We start from the raw sequence: 21,948 nt of genomic DNA, 5'->3' as shown, positions 1-21,948 counted from the left end.
ATGTCAGTAGTTTTGTTATGATGAGTGTGTGACAAAGAAAGGTACTGTTCATGCAATAACATCAGCTGCCCTCATGTGTCTGCCTGTTCAGATAAGCATGGTTCATGATGTGCACCCTGCTATCCCCCCTCCCAAGCTGTCCCAATGCACCATATGGGCAGTGTTGCTGCCAATCATTGCATACAAAGGGCCATGGGCAGGAGTGCAAATGTATGCATCATGTTATTGAAGTAGCTATACTTTGTACTCGAATGTGTACATTATGCAACAAGTGGTGTGGAAGTAGGGATTAAAGACATTGAAGAGTGTGTAAGCATTGTATTCATTGTTTTTAATCATATCACTTAGCACATATCTATAGTACTATGTAAAGAAACATTGTAGTTTAACATTGTTACTCAGAATCTTGAAAAGTTCGTGACCAATTTAATTCAAATTAGTACACAAAACTCTAATAAATGTTCAGACGGACGTGGGCCACACAATTTTGAAATGAATACAGTATATAAGTACATGTGCACTATATAAGTATGAAAGATTGTTAACAAAAATCTCGAAATGTTCTTCACCAAATTGCTTCACATTTTTACACAATACTGTCATAAATGTGCGAATTACTATAATTCCGCCCGAACAGGCCATGAAGACCCAACGGTACCGACAGGCCGCAGTGTCATCCCCAGCCTAAAGGTGTCACTGGATGCAGATATGGAGGGACATGTGGTCAGCACACTGCTCTCCTGGCAGTATGTCAGTTTTCTTCTCAATCAAGTAGCTCCTCAGTTTGCTTCACAAGGGCTGAGTGCACCCCGCTAGCCAACAGCACTCAGCAGACTAGATGGTCACCCTGCTCGACAGCACTTAACTTTGGTGATCTGATGGGAGCCGGTGTCACCACTGCGGCAAGGCTGTTGGTATATATTGAAGAGCCAAAGAAACTGATATAGCTGCCTAATATTGTATAGGCCACCCACCGAGCATGCAGAAGTGCCGCAACACAACATGGCATGGACACGACTAATATCTGAAGTAATGCCGGAGGAAATTGACACCATAAATTCTGCAGGGCTGCCATAAATTTGTAAGAGTATGTGGGGGGTGGAGATCTCTTATGAACAGCATGTTGCAAGGCATCCCAGATATGCTCAATAATGTTCATGTCTGGGGAGTTTTGTGGCCAGCGGAAATGTTTAAACTCAGAACAGTGTTCCTGAAGCCACTCTATAGCCATATTGGACATGTGGGGTGTCGCATTCTCCTGCTGGAATTGCCAAAGTCTGTCAGAATGCACAAAGGGCATGAATCAATGCAGGTGATCAGACAGGATGCTAATGTACGTGTCACCTGTTCAAGTCATATCTAGACATATCAGGTGTCCCATATCACTCCAACTGCACATGCCACACACCATTACAGAGCCTCCAGCAGCTTGAACAGTCCCCTGCTGACTTGTAGGGTGCGTGGATTCATGAGGTTGTCTTCATACCCTTACATGTCCATCCATTTGATATAATTTGAAATGAGACTCGTCTGACCAGGCAACATGTTTCTAGTCATCAACAGTCCAATGTTGGCGTTGACAGGCCCAGGTGAGAAATAAAGCTTTGTGTCGTGCAGTCATTAAAGGTACACGAGTGGGCCTTCAGCTCTGAAAGGCCCATATCCATGTTGTTTCTTCATGTTGAATGATTCTCTTCAGTCATAGTTGGTCCCATTCTTGCAGGATCTTTTTCCTGCTGCAGCGATGTCTGAGATTTGATGTTGTATCCGATTCCTGATATTCACAGTACACTCGTGAAATGGTCATATGGGAAAATCCCCACTTCATCGCTACCTGGGAGATGCTCATGCGCCAACTAGAACACCAAGTTCAAACTCACTTAAAGCTTGATAATCTGCCATTGTAGTAGCAGTAACCAGTCTAATAACTGCACCACACACTTGTTGTCTTATATAGGCGTTGCTGACTGCAGTGCCGTATTCTGCCTTTTTACACATCTCTGTATCTGAATACGCATGCCTATACCAGTTTCTTTTGTGATTCCCTGTTTTTTGTGTGTGTGTGTGTGTGTGTGTGTGTGTGTGTGTGTGTGTGTGTAAGTAAGAGAACTGTTGTTTGAAAAATTCTCCAAAAGTTCTTGACCGATTTACTAATATACATTCAGAGAGACATAGGCTACATAATTTTTAATATATATGGTACATAAATATATATTCTATAAGGGGAAATGTAGTTAGCAAAAATCTCAAAACGTTCCTGTACAACTATACCAAAATAATTCATTGTTAAACTGTGTTACCAGAAATCTCAAATAGTTTTTGACCGATTCACCTCAATCTGTACATGATACCCAGATAAACATTGGGACGGACAGAGGCTACATATTTGTTTAAATGTATATTGCAAGTAAGTGTTTATGTAATATATAATGGGAAAACATTGTTAGCAAAAATCTCGAAAAGTTCTTGACCAGCTTAATTCTGATTTTTTACACCATGTTCTAATAAACATTCAGATAGAGACTGGCTGTATACTTTTAAATATATGTAATATATAAATATGATGTTCATTGCAAAAGTCATGGCAACTATTTTTTGTCTCATAAATGGTAACGAATTAAAAAAATTCAAAAAAATGCAAATGGAACTTTAGTCCATATGTAAACATTACATGTAGGGAGATGGATGAACACACACCACCAAGAAGATATAGTACAAGAAAAAAGATGAAACAAATTGTGTTATTCCACATGTTTTACTGTCAGTTGCAACAGCACAGGGTAGGAATAAGGACCTGTGACATGTTAGAGGCCCTCAAAATAGTCTACTGACAAATCCATCACACACTGCTGCCGCTGTGGAAGATGCGGAATACCCATGGTCTCACCATGAGCAAATCATTGGATCTCACGTGGCATTGCTGTGACAATGTCTTCACATGTTCGAAAGTGTAGCCCATGCACTTGCTCTTTCAGTTTTGGTATGAGCTCATAATCGGAAGGTGACATGTCTGGTGACTGTGGTGGATGCTCCAGTACTTCCCATCCCCTTCTCACAAGCAGATTCTGCATGCACACTGCTGCGTGGCATCTTGCATTCTCCTGAAGTATTAATGCATCATGTAGACATTCAGGACATTACTCCTGAATAACCTGTTGCAGGTGTTGTTGCAGGAAAGTGCAACAGTAGTAGTGTGCATTAACAGTTTGTCCATGTGGGATGACATGGCGTGAAATCACTCCTCTAATACCATAGGCTATGATGACCATTGACTTGATGGGAGAGGGATTGCGATGAAATTTCTGCCTGCGTGGTGAACCTGGATGATGCCATTCTATGGACTGGCATTTCAGTTCTGGGGCACAGGCCCTGGCCCAAAATTCATCTATGGCGATGATTCTCACAAGCATATTGTCTCACTCCTCTTAACATGCTAGATGCACATGACAAATTTCGTAATGTGTCCACTTTCCCACTTCACTTAGTGCATGAGGCACCCACTTTGCAGCAACTTTACGCATGTGTAGCTCATTGCCTAAAATCCTGCAGATTGTTGTTTTCTCAATACCGGTATGGCACTGTAATTCCTGCAGCGTCCATCTTCTGTTGTTCTCCAAGCATTGGGTTATCTGGGTACAAGCACAGTCCGTACGCACACTGACAGGCGGCCTGGATTGGTGCATGTTGGCTGCTGCAGATCTGCCATGCCAGATTGCATCTATCCGCCAAGCAACTGTTCGGTAAGGTAAAATATCATTTCCTGCTCCTTCCATAAGCTCCTTGTGGCATTGTCATGCATTTCTTCCACACTGAACTGCAGTTTTTACATAAGAGCGCTTTTCAAATCAGGTAACATCCATCCTGAATGACTATCCAGCTCACAATGTGATCTCTCTTCACACTTCGTCCTACTGGAAAGGACTGCCATCTAACATCATGTCACATTACTGTGGAATCTTGGTGAGACTCCTGATGCCATGAAATGTGCATAGTTTTAATGTACTCTTGTGTACAATTGCAGTTGACATTAAAACACATTTGCAATGCCAAACTTTTTTTTTGTCTTTCCTCTTGTGCTGTATTTTTATGGCAGTGTTTGTTCATCCATCCCCCTGCATGTAATGTTTACATATGAACTAACTTTTTGCATATCTCAGAATTTTTTAATTTGTTACAATTTTCAAGACAAAAAACAGCTGCCATGACTTATGCAATAACCCTCATACGTACTTAATATAGAAAGGCGAAACACTGTTAGCAAAAATCTTGAAAAGTTCTTGATCATTTTACTTCAAATTGTTACGCAGTACTCTACTAACATTCATATGAACATAGTCTACATATTTTTTTAAACAAGAACATTTTCTGTTAAAACCGACTGCGAGAAAGAAAATGCTGTGCTGTGAAATTGTGGGGTTTTGTTTTCTTTCTTGCAGTCAGTTTTAACTGAGATATTGGGGCATTTAAACCATTAGATAAATTGTTTCTTCCACATATATTCTTCCTCCACATATATACTTCCTCCACATATATAATTTTAAACAAAAATTGTATGCACAGTAGTGTGCTCTTTTGTTTTCTTCATAGTGGTAAGTTTTAAGAGGAAAGAGGAATGTTGTATTTACAGCTTATCGACATATGGTTGGTATAATACTGTGGAATCTGAATCGTCCAAAATTTTGCAATCTTACCAGTTCACAGATTAAAGTTATGAGAAATACTGTCACTGGAGCTACTATCCCCACACATCCTGCAGCTGGAGACGTCTCTCTTATTACCCTTATATTAATGATACCAACCAGTTTACCCATTCATTTTAAGTGACCTCATTTCTAAATCGAGTTTTCATTTGCGGTAACCATAAACAAAGCTCAAGTTGAGAGAAGGAGTGAAAGAGGAGATGAGCAGAGAAGGAGAGGGGAGAAAATGGCCAGAGAAAGGGGAAAGAAGGAGATGAACAGAGACAGGGTTGGGGAGAAGGTGGAGGGAGATTGGGGCAGGGGAGGAGGAGATGGACAATGAGAATGGGGAGGAGAGGGAGAAGTACAAAGAGAGGGGGAAGAAGAAGAGATGGACAAAGAGAGGGGGTGTAGGGGATTGACAGAGAGAGGGTCGAGAAGAGATTAGGATGTATATACAATTCCTGTACATACACTATGTGATCAAAAGTATCCGGACCCCTGGCTGAAAATGACTTACAAGTTTGTGATGCCCTCCATCGGTAATGCTGGAATTCAATATGTTGTTGGCCCACCCTTAGCCTTGATGACAGCTTCCACTTTTGTAGGCATATGTTCACTCACGTGCTGGAAGGTTTCAGGGGGAATGGCAGTCCATTCTTCATGAGTGCTGCACTGAGGAGAGGTATCGATGTCGGTGGGTGAGGCATGGCATGAAGTCGGCGTTCCAAAACATCCCTAACATGTTCTATAGGACTCAGGTCAGGACTCTGTGCAGGCCAGTTCATTACAGGGATGTTATTGTTGTGTAACCAATCCGCCACAGGCTGTGCGTAATGAACAGGTGCTCGATTGTGTTGAAAGATGCAGTCACCATCCCTGCATAGCTCTTCAACAGTGGGAAGCAAGGAAGTGCTTAAAACATCAATGTAGGCCTGTGCTGTGATAGTGCCACGCAAAAAAAAAAGAGGTGCAAGCCCCCTCCATGAAAACACCACCACCTCCGAATTTTATTGCTAGCACTACACACGCTGGCAGATGATGTTCACTTGGCATTTGCCATACCCACACCCTGCCATTGTATTGCCACATTGTGTACCATGATTCATCAGTCCCCACAACATTTTTCCACTATTCAATTGTCCAACGTTTATGCTCCTTACTCCAAGTGAGGCGTGGTTTGGCATTGATGTCTAATGACTACTGAGGTCGCTGATATGGAGTACCTGGCACTAGGTGGCAGCACAATGCACCTAATATAAAAAACGTATGTTTTTGGGGGTGTCTGGATACTTTTGATCACATAGTGTATTTAGCTATTGTGAAGCATTGCCAGATTCGCGAGGCGACCAGTAAAAGCATTATTACAAGTACGATAAAGATCAAAAGTCAAAGACTACATAGCTTTTTCAAAGGGTAATAATTTTATGATAATTTGTGTAATATTTTTCAAATCGGCAAGTATTTTACTACACAATTTCTAAAGTAGCTCCTGTTCTTTCTCAAGGTTCAAGCTATCTCTATTCAAACTTCATCAAAACTTGTTCAGTGGGCTAGTCGTTAAAATGTAACAGAGTTACTTTCACATTTATAATACTGGTATAGATTGCATATCTCAAAATATATTGGATCACACAAGTTTGTTTATATTTATTTCTGTAATGAGTTAGTGAAGATATTGTTCTGTTTTTGTAAAGAGGAGTAGTATTTCAGTTGTTTGTTAGTGAATTCATTGTCATGGTATGTGTGACAATGGCCTGTTGATAAACTTTTGAGTGATGCTGTCCTGGCAAAAAATATGTATGTACAATATCTTGGAGCTGTTAAACACGTAAACCTACTACTGATTACTTCTCATGAGAAAAGCTACCATTTATAATGAAATTTGTAGCATCCCTCTACCGACTAACTAAAACAGATTTAGAGTGGTAGACACAGGAGAGGAGGCTGAACAGAGGCTATGCTGATTCACATAGGGTTGTAGAGACTGTATGAAACATAAGACTGAGGTCTCTTCTTACAGATCTGGATGGAAATACCCGTTGACCATAAGAATGGTATTGGAAAGATATTTGAAATTATCGTGAGAATGACACCAGACTAAATAGCAACTGTAAATGTAACTAAAATGCTGAATTTGAAATAATGAATGAATCTGTGCCAGTGCAGTAACAAGAGATAACATAATTCAAATTGCTTGTGACATACAGTTGCCTAATTTCAACCGTGATGCAGCATTCACAAACAATCTTTCATATAATAAGTTTTTTCATGAGAGTTTTTTATATTTCCCTTTTATTTACATTATAGTTATTATGAAACTGAATGCAGTGTATATCATTGATTGTTGTCAACATGATGGCAAATTTGGCTTCTCTGGAAGCAAAAACGTTATTTCAATTACTGCAGGTAAGCTCCTCAGTCTTCCAAAAATTGCACAATGTTTATTCTCTTTACTATGCACTGAAGTGAGACTTAGTTTGTAATTCAGATTAGTCAGCCTAGTCTAGTCATATGAGATTAGTGGGATTTGTAGATCGATGGGCCTAGGCATTTGTTGGCATGACAATAGCAGCAGCCCTTCATGCAAGGATCTCATGTTTGCGATGGAATCCATCAAATAACCCATTATCATACCTGTATACTGCATTAATTCAGAAAGAATTATAATGGACTGCAAGTCTTATACAACACATATAGAGTACTCATGACTCCGTGCTAGACATGTACAAACTGACTCATTAAGTGTTCCCTAGCATCTCTCCTCCTCAAGTCGGCAGCCCTATTTATTCCACTGTCAATGACATTATTTTGTAGTTTTTAACTCCACCTGGGGCAGCTGGCCTCTTATCCAGTGCTCACAGAGCCTACAGTTTATGGTAGGGCAACAAGGAGGTGACTGGTATGATGTACCAATATTCCAGGCTGCTTCATATACTCTGGTCCATGACTGAAAAAAATGGAGTATTGTTGTGTTGTTTACTATTCTGGCTCTACTTTTGATATGTACGAGAGCAAATCTCACAAGGGAGGTACCCAGCTGGAACAGCTAAAGCAGAAAGGAAATGCATATAAAATATAACATAGTGCTTCTTTGAATAGCTATTGATGCCATTCATGTGTAAAACTAATTTTTTTCTGCAAGCATTGTACTAGCCTAGCTGTGTTGTTGTAGTACACACAGTATGAGTGGAACTGTTGTTGTTTGGTAGTGAAGTGCAAGTACCAACAGCACACATTAGTATATGGAATCCAATTAATCCTTAGAATGTCATTAAGCTGCTGCTCAAAATGATACATTGAATTTACAGGCCTGCTAATGAAGAATTATTTGGAGTGGAGGATGGGCCATTTGCACACTTTATACAAAATATCATAATGTAAAAGTGTTATGGACACTGAAAAGAAATACATACTGACATATTGGAGAGGAATAGTGACAGTCTAAGGACAGAAATGAAACAGCATGTGGGTATAAGAGTTCCAACAGTTCTGAAATTTCATATCAGCAATTAAAGGAACTATAAGCCAAAGAAAATACACACATTCATCTCCAAAAATATCACTCACAGAGTACTCATGACCAAACATTGGAAAATTTTTATGAGGATTATTATAACCACAGTTACAGTTTTTAAGAGAAACTAATGAACTATAACAGCTGCATTCCTTTGAAATGCAACTGCAAGACAGTTTTAAATTATGTGTCTCGGGCTACTTGAAGGGAAATAAAACATAATTGGAGGCTGTAAGAGCACGAGCTAGAGACAGTGGATCAGTAGATCACTATTGGTGCATTCAAGTGTGGGCTTTGAAAGCTGCTAGAGTAGTTACTCAGAACATTTGAAATCATCTCTGTATGTCATCAGTGCCTTCCGAAAAGAGTATAACCTTTTGTCCAGCCATATCACTATAATCGTGGCTTGTACAGAGACTGAGGAAGGCCATATTGTTATGCAGATAGCAGAAACGTGGCATATTGTAACATGTTCATGAAAGACGAAAACATAAAGATGTGTGTGGAATATTGATGTGATCCCTTTGTTTTTAACAAACTGTTGTCTTCTTCATAGTGGGAAGTATGCAGGTTGTAAAGGAATCAATGATGATTTGTCCACAGAAAATCCGTGTTGACGTCAGTAAAAGTGGGCAAATGTAAGAGCACATAAAAGCTTTTTACATTTTGTCACCGCTGAACATGCTGATGATAGAAGTTGTAGCTTTACGATTCTTGCTCGGGACATAAAGACTACAGTTTGATAGAATAATGTTTTCCAAAAAAGACATTACATTAAAGATACTGCCACCACAGAGAACTGAATATTACAAACTCTACACAGGATGTCTTGTTGATTCATTGGTATTCCTGTTTCATAATTTACAGTGTGATCACTATGACTTGTGCTGTTGAACTAATGCAGTGTGGATGCACCAAAAATGGTTCCATTCCGTTGTGTTGTGGAAACTTCACATTTTCACTTCAGTGATGAACAAGAGAAGAACATACAGCAGCTCCTGTTTTGGGGAAGATGTCTCTGTGATTACTGTGTGTGTTGATATATAATGTTTCAGGCAAATAATTAGTTTCTTGGCCTAGTAGTACCTCATTTATGACTGTTACGACTCAGAAGGACATTATTGTTGTCACATGGTATTGTTTTTACAGGGACCTGTGCTTCTATATTCTCTATATTTGTTTAATGTCAAACATTGATTGCACCAAAAAGCAAAATTTTACAGATAGAGGACCTTGATAGGACGTAAGACGGACACGTATCCATATTTTACATAGTTTTTATTCAGTTGTAACCATTTCGGATGTACTTCCGTGTCAGGTACAACAAATTTAAAGTTTTGAGCACTCACTACTCTGAATTTCCATTCTGTTTTGCAGAAAGAAGATAAACAAAGCAGAAGTATTTACAACTGGTCAACGCACAAATGTATAGTATTGATACTGAGCTATCGAAGCACCTGCGACAGGTAGCTGGAATAGCTAGTTATTTAGAAGGGGACTGCAAGTAGAATTTATGTAAAAGATTTATAGATGTGAAGGTTGTAGTGTGGAGGATTGGTTAGGATAATTGAAAGGGAGGGGGGGGGGGGGGGGGAGAAATGTGGATGACCGTAATTACAAAGGTCCTGTCTTTTTTTAGTTAATAGTGTAATAGGCTGTGAAAGGGAGGGCTGCACTTGTTCAGAGCATTGTTTGTGTAGTTGATTTCTTCTTACTGGTTTCAGTGTCTGTATGGAGGGCAGGAGCCCCAGCATTTGAGGAACTCATTTAAAGCATCATATTTATTCTGTATGGAGTTCTACTGTGTAGTTGCTATTTCATGTTGATTGCAGATGTTTTCCTTGTTATCTCATATACTGCATTGTTCTTCATCATAGATTTGGTTTTCTCTTTGTATATGGATTCAACAAAAACACTCATTGTCCATTGTGAAAGCTGAGTGCCATTATTTTGCCTTGGTGTCAGCTTTTTTCACCTTCTTCCAGACAATGTTTTACATCACCTATATGAAGAGGCAGTGAATCTTGTGTCTATGCCTGTACTCATAGTGTGTGTGTCTAGTACTTTCTTGACCCTTCAAATTTTATGCAGTTACCGTAAATGGTGGAAGTGTTTCCCAGCTATCTGTATGTTCACATAGTGACTCAGCATATTTCTTATGATCATATGGTCTTGTCTGAACATTCTTTAGCCACTGGTTGCAGAGCACTATTTTGCAACTTAACACATGTTCAATGATTACACTTCTGCATAAAACTGCTATATAGTCATCATAAGGTACATTGATAAATTAGTAGTAGTAAGTCTCTGTCTTATCTTAAAACAGAAGGGCAAGTGTGCATGTTTTATCTGCAGGACCCATCCATGTGTCTTAGTTTCCTTGTGACTGAATTACAGCTGCTAGTTTGTGGACTGTATATATTTGCTTCCCCCCCATGAACCATGGACCTTGCCGTTGGTGGGGAGGCTTGCGAGCCTCAGCGATACAGATAGCCGTACCGTAGGTACAACCACAACGGAGGGGTATCTGTTGAGAGGCCAGACAAACGTGTGATTCCTGAAGAGTGGCAGCAGCCTTTTCAGTAGTTGCAAGGGCAACAGTCTGGATGATTGACTGATCTGGCCTTGTAACAATAACCAAAACGGCCTTGCTGTGCTGGTACTGTGAACGGCTGAAAGCAAGGGGAAACTACGGCCGTAATTTTTCCCGAGGGCATGCAGCTTTACTGTATGATTAAATGATGATGGCGTCCTCTTGGGTAAAATATTCCGGAGGTAAAATAGTCACCCATTCGGATCTCCGGGCGGGGACGACTCAAGAGGATGTCATTATCAGGAGAAAGAAAACTGGCGTTCTACGGATCGGAGCGTGGAATGTCAGATCCCTTAATCGGGCAGGTAGATTAGAAAATTTAAAACGGGAAATGGATAGGTTAAAGTTAGATATAGTGGGAATTAGTGAAGTTCGGTGGCAGGAGGAACAAGATTTTTGGTCAGGTGAATACAGGGTTATAAATACAAAATCAAATAGGGGTAATGCAGGAGTAGGTTTAATAATGAATAGGAAAATAGGAATGCGGGTAAGCTACTACAAACAGCATAGTGAATGCATTATTGTGGCGAAGATAGATACGAAGCCCACACCTACTACAGTAGTACAAGTTTATATGCCAACTAGCTCTGCAGATGACGAAGAAATTGAAGAAATGTATGATGAAATAAAAGAAATTATTCAGATAGTGAAGGGAGACGAAAATTTAATAGTCATGGGTGACTGGAATTCGAGTGTAGGAAAAGGGAGAGAAGGAAACGTAGTAGGTGAATATGGATTGGGGCTAAGAAATGAAAGAGGAAGCCGCCTGGTAGAATTTTGCACAGAGCACAACTTAATCATAGCCAACACTTGGTTTAAGAATCATGATAGAAGGTTGTATACATGGAAGAACCCTGGAGATACTAAAAGGTATCAGATAGATTATATAATGGTAAGACAGAGATTTAGGAACCAGGTTTTAAATTGTAAGACATTTCCAGGGGCAGATGTGGACTCTGACCACAATCTGTTGGTTATGACCTGTAGATTAAAACTGAAGAAACTGCAAAAAGGTGGGAATTTAAGGAGATGGGACCTGGATAAACTGAAAGAACCAGAGGTTGTACAGAGTTTCAGGGAGAGCATAAGGGAACAATTGACAGGAATGGGGGAAAGAAATACAGTAGAAGAAGAATGGGTAGCTTTGAGGGATGAAGTAGTGAAGGCAGCAGAGGATCAAATAGGTAAAAAGATGAGGGCTAGTAGAAATCCTTGGGTAACTGAAGAAATATTGAATTTAATTGATGAAAGGAGAAAATATAAAAATGCAATAATGAAGCAGGCAAAAAGGAATACAAACGTCTCAAAAATGAGATCGACAGGAAGTGCAAAATGGCTAAGCAGGGATGGCTAGAGGACAAATGTAAGGATGTAGAGGCTTATCTCACTAGGGGTAAGATCGATACTGCCTACAGGAAAATTAAAGAGACCTTTGGAGATAAGAGAACCACTTGTATGAACATCAAGAGCTCAGATGGAAACCCAGTTCTAAGCAAAGAAGGGAAAGCAGAAAGGTGGAAGGAGTATATAGAGGGTCTATACAAGGGCGATGTACTTGAGAACAATATTATGGAAATGGAAGAGGATGTAGATGAAGATGAAATGGGAGATACAATACTGCGTGAAGAGTTTGACAGAGCACTGAAAGACCTGAGTCGAAACAAGGCCCCCGGAGTAGACAACATTCCATTGGAACTACTGATGGCCTTGGGAGAGCCAGTCCTGACAAAACTCTACCATCTGGTGAGCAAGATGTATGAAACAGGCGAAATACCCTCAGACTTCAAGAAGAATATAATAATTCCAATCCCAAAGAAAGCAGGTGTTGACAGATGTGAAAATTACCGAACTATCAGTTTAATAAGCCACAGCTGCAAAATACTAACACGAATTCTTTACAGACGAATGGAAAAACTAGTAGAAGCCGACCTCGGGGAAGATCAGTTTGGATTCCGTAGAAATACTGGAACACGTGAGGCAATACTGACCTTAAGACTTATCTTAGAAGAAAGATTAAGGAAAGGCAAACCTACGTTTCTAGCATTTGTAGACTTAGAGACAGCTTTTGACAATGTTGACTGGAATACTCTCTTTCAAATTCTAAAGGTGGCAGGGGTAAAATACAGGGAGCGAAAGGCTATTTACAATTTGTACAGAAACCAGATGGCAGTTATAAGAGTCGAGGAACATGAAAGGGAAGCAGTGGTTGGGAAGGGAGTAAGACAGGGTTGTAGCCTCTCCCCGATGTTATTCAATCTGTATATTGAGCAAGCAGTAAAGGAAACAAAAGAAAAATTTGGAGAAGGTATTAAAATCCATGGAGAAGAAATAAAAACTTTGAGGTTCGCCGATGACATTGTAATTCTGTCAGAGACAGCAAAGGACTTGGAAGAGCAGTTGAATGGAATGGATGGTGTCTTGAAGGGAGGATATAAGATGAACATCAACAAGATCAAAACGAGGATAATGGAGTGTAGTCGAATTAAGTCGGGTGATGTTGAGGGTATTAGATTAGGAAATGAGACACTTAAAGTATTAAAGGAGTTTTGCTATTTGGGGAGCAAAATAACTGATGATGGTCGAAGTAGAGAGGATATAAAATGTAGACTGGCAATGGCAAGGAAAGCGTTTCTGAAGAAGAGAAATTTGTTAACATCGAGTATAGATTTAAGTGTCAGGAAGTCATTTCTGAAAGTATTTGTATGGAGTGTAGCCTTGTATGGAAGTGAAACATGGACGGTAAATAGTTTGGACAAGAAGAGAATAGAAGCTTTCGAAATGTGGTGCTGCAGGAGAATGCTGAAGATTAGATGGGTAGATCACATAACTAATGAGGAAGTATTGAATAGGATTGGGGAGAAGAGAAGTTTGTGGCACAATTTGACCACAAGAAGGGATCGGTTGGTAGGACATGTTCTGAGGGATCACCAATTTAGTATTGGAGGGCAGCGTGGAGGGTAAAAATCGTAGGGGGAGACCAAGAGATGAATACACTAAGCAGATTCAGAAGGATGTAGGTTGCAGTAGGTACTGGGAGATGAAGAAACTTGCACAGGATAGAGTAGCATGGAGAGCTGCATCAAACCAGTCTCAGGACTGAAGACCACAACAACAACAACAATATATTTGCTTATCTGTATGTGGATCGAATATATGTCCTAACACCTCCTGCCCCCTCCTCCCTGTCCATCACCTCCTCCCTGTCCATCACCTCCTCCCCCTCTAAGTTCATTTCCTTTCTCCCCACCCTCCCCTGACCTTTTCTGCTTCCCCTCCTCTCTCTGACCCTGAGCCTCATTTATTGTTATTGTCAATAGAGTATCATCTAAAATTTGAACTTTTTGGTAACAATGTTAAACAATTTTTCTGTATATAGTAGTACAGATTTGGCAACTGCAACAGTGTATAGAACTTTTTTATTTGCCGGAAACTTAATCATTTTTCTGCTTGATTAAAAGACCTATTGATGCCTTTATGATTAGTATTTTAGGGTATAATATTTTCTTTGTCCATACACTTAGTAAACAGGTATGTATAATTTTATAAGCAAGTTCAACAGTTAAAATATTACAGAAATTCAAAAGAAACAGTTCCTACTATCTATTTTCAGCAAGAAAATATAATAGCTAACTCTAACTTCTTTCGGCGGTTTAGTGGTCGTACACAGGAAATAATACAATTGTATGCAATAGCCAAAAATTATAAAATGGTAAAGATGTAAAACTGCTGTTTAATATTGATGTTGAATGAGTGAACTACAGAACTGCTGCGGAACATGGCACATTGTGTGGTACTTTGTGACATTAATTGTTTGCTCATTCTCGTAACTCTGACATTTTTCTACAACTATATTCCACAGTAAATCTGTTCTGTATGCTTCCTATGACTGAGAGGTATGTGAAAATGGAAACAGTTAACATGAAACAGAATGGCCTCCAACTCTGTGGCTGATACTTCATAGTGGTTTGCACATTACATGACCAGTTGTATACACAAACATCTTCACTCCTTCCTCCTCTCTCTCTCTCTCTCTCTCTCTCTCTCTCTCTCTCTCTCTGTCTGTCTGTCTCTGAGGGATGATGTTTGTGTTCATAGCTCACCTAGGCCCTGACTTGTGCCAAATGATCAGCACTTTGGGATTGGATTTAAATTTGAGAAGCTCAGATTTATTAGGCTGGGGCTGTTGAGACCAGTTTTCTATTCCTGTTGCATATGTTTGTACTTCAGAGACAGTGAAGCTGACAGTGTTCTGTTTGTATGAAAAATATATAGGTACTCTGTGTTTTGGTTTGGCATAAAAGTAAGGGGCACCTGTAATAGGCCGAGAGAGCTGTTTCTGATATTCAAAGGAAGTGACAGCATACTACCTATAATAGGAGTGTGCCCAGTAGAGCACTGTGATGTTAAAGCAAACCTGTGTATTGATGATTACTTTAGGTTTGTACGTAATACTCGATTTGTAGAAAGCCATTTAGTAACTTCCTTTTTTATTTTTATTTTATTTTATTTTTTTTTAAAACTATATTTACTGTTTCTGTCACTGTTGCATCTGCCGTGATAGCTGAGTGGTCAGCGTGGTAGTCTGCCACGCCAAGGAGCCCGGGTTCGATTCCCGGCTGGGTTGGAGATTTTCTCCGCTCAGGGGCTGGGTGTTGTGCTGTCCTCATTATGATTTCATCATCATCAGTGGAAGGCAATGGGAAACCACCTCTGGAATCACCTAAAAGAACTGTTTCTACATTAAGAGGAAAATATGAGAGTGCCCTTCTATAAATATCAAGGAGTTGAATCAGTATTGAACATTATGGTGTGGTGATCATTATTTGTTGTCACCCAGAAACAGATGACTGTTTATTGAAGACTCTTTGATTCTTATTAGCTGAACATATTGTAAAACAGTAATAAGTTTTGCTATGAGTGCCATAAATTGTCAGTGAACTCAAAAGTGATATGATTTAAACAATAAAATGCATGCAGTAGCAGAGAAGTGAGGTTTGTTGATGTTTTTTAATTTAAATATTTTATGACGTAGTTTGTACAGTGAGAAACCACATCTGGGATCTAAATTGTGGTTATCTCAACCTCTTATTTGTTCAGAAATGCTCAATTATGCTTCAGAGCATACTCCAAAGTTCGAAAGAGAATGGTGGAAGTTGTGAAACAGAGCAATATTTATAATTTTTTATTGCCACCATTTTTGTTGAAGGATGTGGTAAGTTTGCTGTAGTATGCCTAAGGAGAAAGCATCATGTAGGACCAAAGATAGCAACTCACCAAATAGTAGAAATATTATCTCATCGACTGTGTGCCTATCGACTTAGTACATATGCTAAACAGTGACTTGTTACTCCTAAATTATTTAGTAGAGGTTGAAAATATTGCTTCAGCTGTAAGGTTCTTTTTATTTTAATCATGACTCGTTTAGGGCCTTTATATGCCCATCATCATGTGTTATACTAAAATAAACAAGAGACTGGAGATAATAATAGTTTCTACATGCATTAGTACACATAAAGAAAGCGAAAAAGAAGTTCCATATAACATTTTAGAAACCAGTGGTCTGGCTAGGTGCAGTAAAACCTAAGTCAATTGCAAAGTGACACCAGACAATACTATGGATGAATGCCTGGTTATAGAAATATGACATATAGAAATATGACATTTACACTTTGTGCTGTGACCCCGATCGCTGTAGTGGACAAGTACAGGATGCATTGTACCAACAGTGAGTGCAGACCACAGTGTAGCGTACATGAAGGGGGAAGTAAACTGGTAAACCAGAGTGGCAAAAGTACTGCCATCTGTTGATGGGAAGAAGAATGTGGAGGCAACTAGACCAGCCAGTCACAATTTGAATTAGTGATTTACATTCAAAATAACGAAAACCATTGTATAGAAAGTTACGTGAAAAGTGTTAAAAGTACATTATGAGTGGTGAAGGAATGTATTGAACAGATGCAGCACAGAACTGTAGTAAAACTAACTGGAAGCCAGCAACATAAAATTTATGTATTAACTGTAAAACACGAAAATTTTTCCTTTTCCACGAGAGGCGTGAACATTTTTAATTGTTTGCTTTTTTATGTGTACTACTGCATGTAAAAACTATTATTAGCTCTGGTCTCTTGTTTATTTTCTGTATAATACCTGATGATGAGCATATAAGAGCTCAAACCGGCCGTGCCTTAAATAAAAAGAACCTTACAACCGAAGTGGTATTTTCAACCTCTGCTGTAATGCTCATTTGTGGATGTTCATTCGACAGGATTGTTTGTACTAAATTATGTACATTCTGCCAGAACGTACCACACTATATGAAAAGTATCACATGAAAGGTGTACATTACAAATATGTCTTCTACAACTTTGTGAATAAAACAATGGTCTGTTTCAGTCAGACCAATTGTACTTGTGAAAATGATTGAATTTGATCTTGGCTAGTAAAATAAGTCAGATATTTTACAGTTGGATGTTTGTTTGCTGCAAAGGTTGTTTTGTATTTTATAATTTTATTTGACGTGTGTATCTTTTTTCTATAACAGGGTCTATATTTTTCGTACTATAAGAGGATTGTTGAGGCACCAAGACTGATAGATGGTCTCTTTTATATAATGAATGACAATTTAATTGAGTACCCAGATTGCTTAAATGCAATTAAAAGGTTCAACATTTACCCTGAGGTAAGTTTGTGAGTGTTGTTTTCTGATGTGTGAAACTGTATAAAGCAAATGTCTAAATAGTCAAATTGGGGCTTCCATTCTCTCCTTTCCCTCCTCTTATCCCCCTTCATCCCTCCCCTCCCCTCCCCCTCCCCTCCCCCTCCCCTTCTCTCCTTCCTCCCTTTCCCTCCCTCCTCTCCTTTTCTCTCTCCTCCCCTCTCGTCAACCCTTTCACTCTCCCATCCTCTCGTTGTCCTATTCACTCTCCCTCCTTGTGTCTCTCTCCCTTCCAATCCTCCTCACCTTCCTCTCCATATCCCACCCCTTCCACCTCCTTGCCTCCCTATCCCTCTTCCTCCCTCCCCCTCCATCCCTCTCCTTCATCCACATCTTCTCTCTCCTCCCACTCCACCCCTCTCCTACCAGCACCTCTACCTCTCTGCCCTCCCCATCATCCTCTTACATATCTCTCCCTCTCCATCTCTCTCTCCCACCCCACCCCATCTCTCTCTCCCTCTCCATCTTTCTCTCCCACCCCATCTATCCCTTTCCCTCCTTCCCCCTTCCCTGCTCTCCCTCTCACTCTCTGCCTACCCTTCTCTCTCCTCTTGCTCTCCCCCTACCCTTCTCCTTGCTCTCGCCATCCTCATCTCTATCCCCTACCTCTCTCCCTTCCCCCCTCTCCCCTCCCCCTCTCCCTCAACCAACTCCCCCTCGACCCTTCCCTTCTCATCTGCTCCCATTGTCTCCCCATCACTCTTTCTCCCCCCCCCCTCTCTCCCTCTCCCCCAGGCTCCACATCCCCCAATATCCCCTCCACCAAACTTCCTAACCCACTCTCCCTCCCCCTCCCCTCTCACCTCTCCCACTCTTCCCTTCTACCTCTCCCTTTCATCTTCCTCCTCCTCTCCCTTCATCCTCCTCTCTTTTACCCTTCCTCCCTCTCTCTCTCTTTCTTCCTCTTTCACTCCCCCTCTCCCTCTCCCCTCCATCTCTACCTCTAACTCACCCTCCTCTTCCCCTCCCTCTTTCTGAAACCTCTCTCCATCCATCTAACCTCCTCCCTCTCTCCTCCACCCTCTACCCCCTACACTTCTGCCCCTCCTCTCTTCTTCCTCTCTTACAGCTCCCTCCACTTCCTTCAACCCTTTCCCTTTGTCTCCCCATCTCACCGCTCTCTTTCTGCTCTCTTCCCCTTCCCTTCTCTGCCCTGATCTGTTACGTTTCCTAGATTGCAGCTGACAACATGGCATTTTATTCTGATTGATTTTATCATCATTGTATATAATATGAGCACTGTTGTTACACATAGCTATCCAGTATACATAAAGGTGAATGAAAATTAATATTTAACATTGTATTGAGAATAAGGTCACCAGAGATGAAGACAAGCCCAGACAGGACAAGTATAGGTAGGGAATTTTGCTGTCATTTTGAAAGGAACCATCCCAGTATTCGTTTTAATGGCTTTAGGGAAACCATGAGACATCTGAATGTTGAGGCCTGGACTGTGGTTTTTTGAACCACATGTCTTGTCAATTAGAGCCCATTGTCTTAACCAATTTTAAAGGAGCATTTTTTTAAAAAAGTTTTTGATCCATTAACCATGAATGTATTCACATGCAGACTTAGGGCAGTTTCAACAATTTTCACATAATCTCTAATACAATGGTACTTTTATTTTAAAAAAAGCTGGTAGAAGCAACATGTTGAGAGAGGTTTCATTTTTTCTTTTGTGTCCTCCTTCAGCATCACATATGTGTTTGTTGTGTTCCAGCTATCCTGTTATCCTCAGCAATGTTTAATTTTCAGTCATGAAGGACTGCCAAATATGTGTTACTTTGAAATATCAATTAATGTGCATTTCTGATCAAAAGAGAGTAATTGCAGTACCCATTATGTACAGAGATTCATAATGTGTAAATTTTTGTGTAGGCTATTGAGATGCCTACATTGTCAGGTATCTAGTTAATGATCTTGTTTCCATACAGTGAATACCCCATTCATTCCTGATTTGGAGTTAGCAAATTGACGTTAAGGGCATGGCGTATCATTAATTGATGTTCATCTATATTTAAATTAATTTGTCCTGAAGTGAATGGTATTTAATGCTAGAGCAGTTCATTGTTTATTTTTTCTTGGCTATGAGAGAAAACAGTATTTAAAAGAGATGACTCAGCCCAGAATGTTCTTAAAGGCTTTTGGATCTGCCATGGTGTTTCCGGTTTGTGGTTTCAAGTGTAAGCATTAGTGTGACACTCATAGTACTTTCAGGGCTTCTTTTCTGTTGGTCAGTGGGGCTGTAGAATGGCCCATACATAATCTATTAATCAGTCTCTTTCACCATGCCATTCCTAGTGACGTGCAGAGATACAAATGCAGACAGTATGTTTGTATGAAGCAAATTTCTGCAGACAGCATATGAAACTAGCAGCAGTATGATTGACATATACTATTTTTCCCATAGTGAATACAATTTTACAGTGCCTCTTGATGTAATTTATGATTTAGGGGTGATGTGATGCAAATCATGTTCAGAATATCAGAGACAGTGGCTTGAGTATTGAGACATAATCATGGAAATACTGCTTCTCCTGATTTTTTTCCCTTTAGAAAAGCCTATATCTGTTCTGGTAGGCTGATGAGCTGTACCAGTGAATTGTCCATGAAGAGACAAATGGGCGGTTTTCACACTGAGCTATCTATACATATTATAAATTATTTATCCATGTTTGTAGGGTGTGCTGATTTTGCAACTGTTAATTTAATTGATGAAAACTGCTCCAGTTGCTGTTGAGAACTTCAAGGATTCCACTACCAGTTTCAGCCATTTCTCAGTGCCTCAGAACCAGTAGTAAAGTCAATAAAGAAGAAATTAAAGACCCCCACCCGGTTTTATTGTCTATGTGTGAAGGGATTCAATATGATTTTCATTAATAGGCAGACTGCTTCATGAGGAAAATTTGAGTGTATAATTTATCATCACTACACCAGACAAGTCCAGCTGTAGATACTTAGTACCCATGCAAAACCTCGGTGCATTGTTAATAAATAATAAAACTAAAAGAAATGGTTGCCAGAATTCTAAGGGAAATGATATGATGTGAACAGTCTTTGCCAATAAATTTGTACACTTGCCCCACAAAATTTTCAGAGAACTGCCAAATATCTGCAACTTCCTGCCATGATATTTTGGAACGGAGTCTTCTGGCCATCTTCAGGTGGATGCTGATGAAAATGCTCTGAGTTCACATTTCAATGACCCTGTCAGCACATGTCTGGTTTTATGTGGTTGGTGTTATGCATGCACTTCTGCTACAAGTCTGTGTGCTGCACTGCACACCCTCTGTGGTGAAAGCTAGCCACATTGATACCAGTTCACTTGTCTTTGCATGATAAAATTCAAGGGTGAAAGATTAATTTAGCTTTATATCTTCTTAATATTCTGCCTGATTCCAGTATATGGTAGACAAGCAGTTGTTTTGAAGTCCTCATCCTCCTCTTTGTGCTGTCGTCTGTACATCTGTAGTGCTCTCTGTACCTGCAGAGATGAATTATCCATTGTTCAGGAACACAGATTGCAGGTGTTCCATTTCTGTTTGCAGACTCTCGGCATCTGAGACGATATGGTGCCGTAGTTTGAGGTCTTCAGAGCACCCATCGTTTGTGCTGGGTAGTGTCAGTTAGTAGCTTGTAAATTTCACAATAATTCCTACAGTTATTTATTGTCTTGGAACTTGATTGTTGAAGTGCAAAGTAAACTGCTATATGTAATATCATTCAGTGTAGGAAGAATGTCCTGTATGTCTCCCTCTGTAACAATAACTGAAGCACAACAACTAACAGTACTTTATTGATTTTAATTAGAATTAATCTCTGTAAAAGACATATGTTTGTTATTGGTGCCATAGGACAAGTAGGCAAGAAACTTTTAAATGGAAAAAATCTACTCCTGTTATAAAGCTGAAAATGGATACTGGAAAATTAAACCCCATAGAACTGACGTATTTATAATGCCTTCACATTAAACAATAAAAAGAAAATTGATGTTACTGTTTAACTTCTAGAATGGCTTTGTAGCAAATTATTTTGGAATTCAGGAAAAGTACCTTAGCTATATGACAAAATCTGCCAACACTTGCTGGCATGTTCCTCAATGATAAAAAGCTGTATATGTGGAGAAGCTAGCTGCTTTGGTTGATATAATGTATTAACAGTGTAAAATAACAGGTGGTTCCTTGAAGGACTGAGTGAATGTGGTTTATGGGGCTAATAATCAAGATGAACAGAGTTGAAATTCTCGTCTGGCTCTACAGATACGGTTTTCTGCAGTTAGCGTAGGCAAGTTTCACATGAAGCAAATGCAGGACTATTTCTATGAAAAGACTACAGCTAATGTCCTGTTTTATCAGTGTCCAGTCTGAGCTTGTCTGTCAGTAATGCCCTTGTGTCCTTGTTGTGAAAATATGTGTAGCTTAACTTTTTTCTTCTTTCCTTCTTT

The 21,948-nt window shown here is 39.8% G+C and overlaps 1 protein-coding gene across 1 annotated transcript in view; it reads left to right on the top strand.

The window, feature by feature from the left end:
* Nucleotides 1-21,948, top strand: part of LOC126184444 (probable C-mannosyltransferase DPY19L1) — a 227,090-nt gene that overhangs the window by 20,164 nt on the left and 184,978 nt on the right. The window contains exon 3 of the mRNA XM_049926835.1: nucleotides 17,331-17,468. Coding sequence (XP_049782792.1) covers nucleotides 17,331-17,468 — 138 coding nt within the window. The remainder of the gene's footprint in view (nucleotides 1-17,330; nucleotides 17,469-21,948) is intronic.

The sequence above is a fragment of the Schistocerca cancellata genome, chromosome 4, assembly GCF_023864275.1.
Source record: "Schistocerca cancellata isolate TAMUIC-IGC-003103 chromosome 4, iqSchCanc2.1, whole genome shotgun sequence".
Lineage (NCBI taxonomy): Eukaryota > Metazoa > Arthropoda > Insecta > Orthoptera > Acrididae > Schistocerca > Schistocerca cancellata.
Note: the sequence above shows the minus strand (reverse complement) of the source record. Positions and strands in the feature narration are given on the sequence as shown.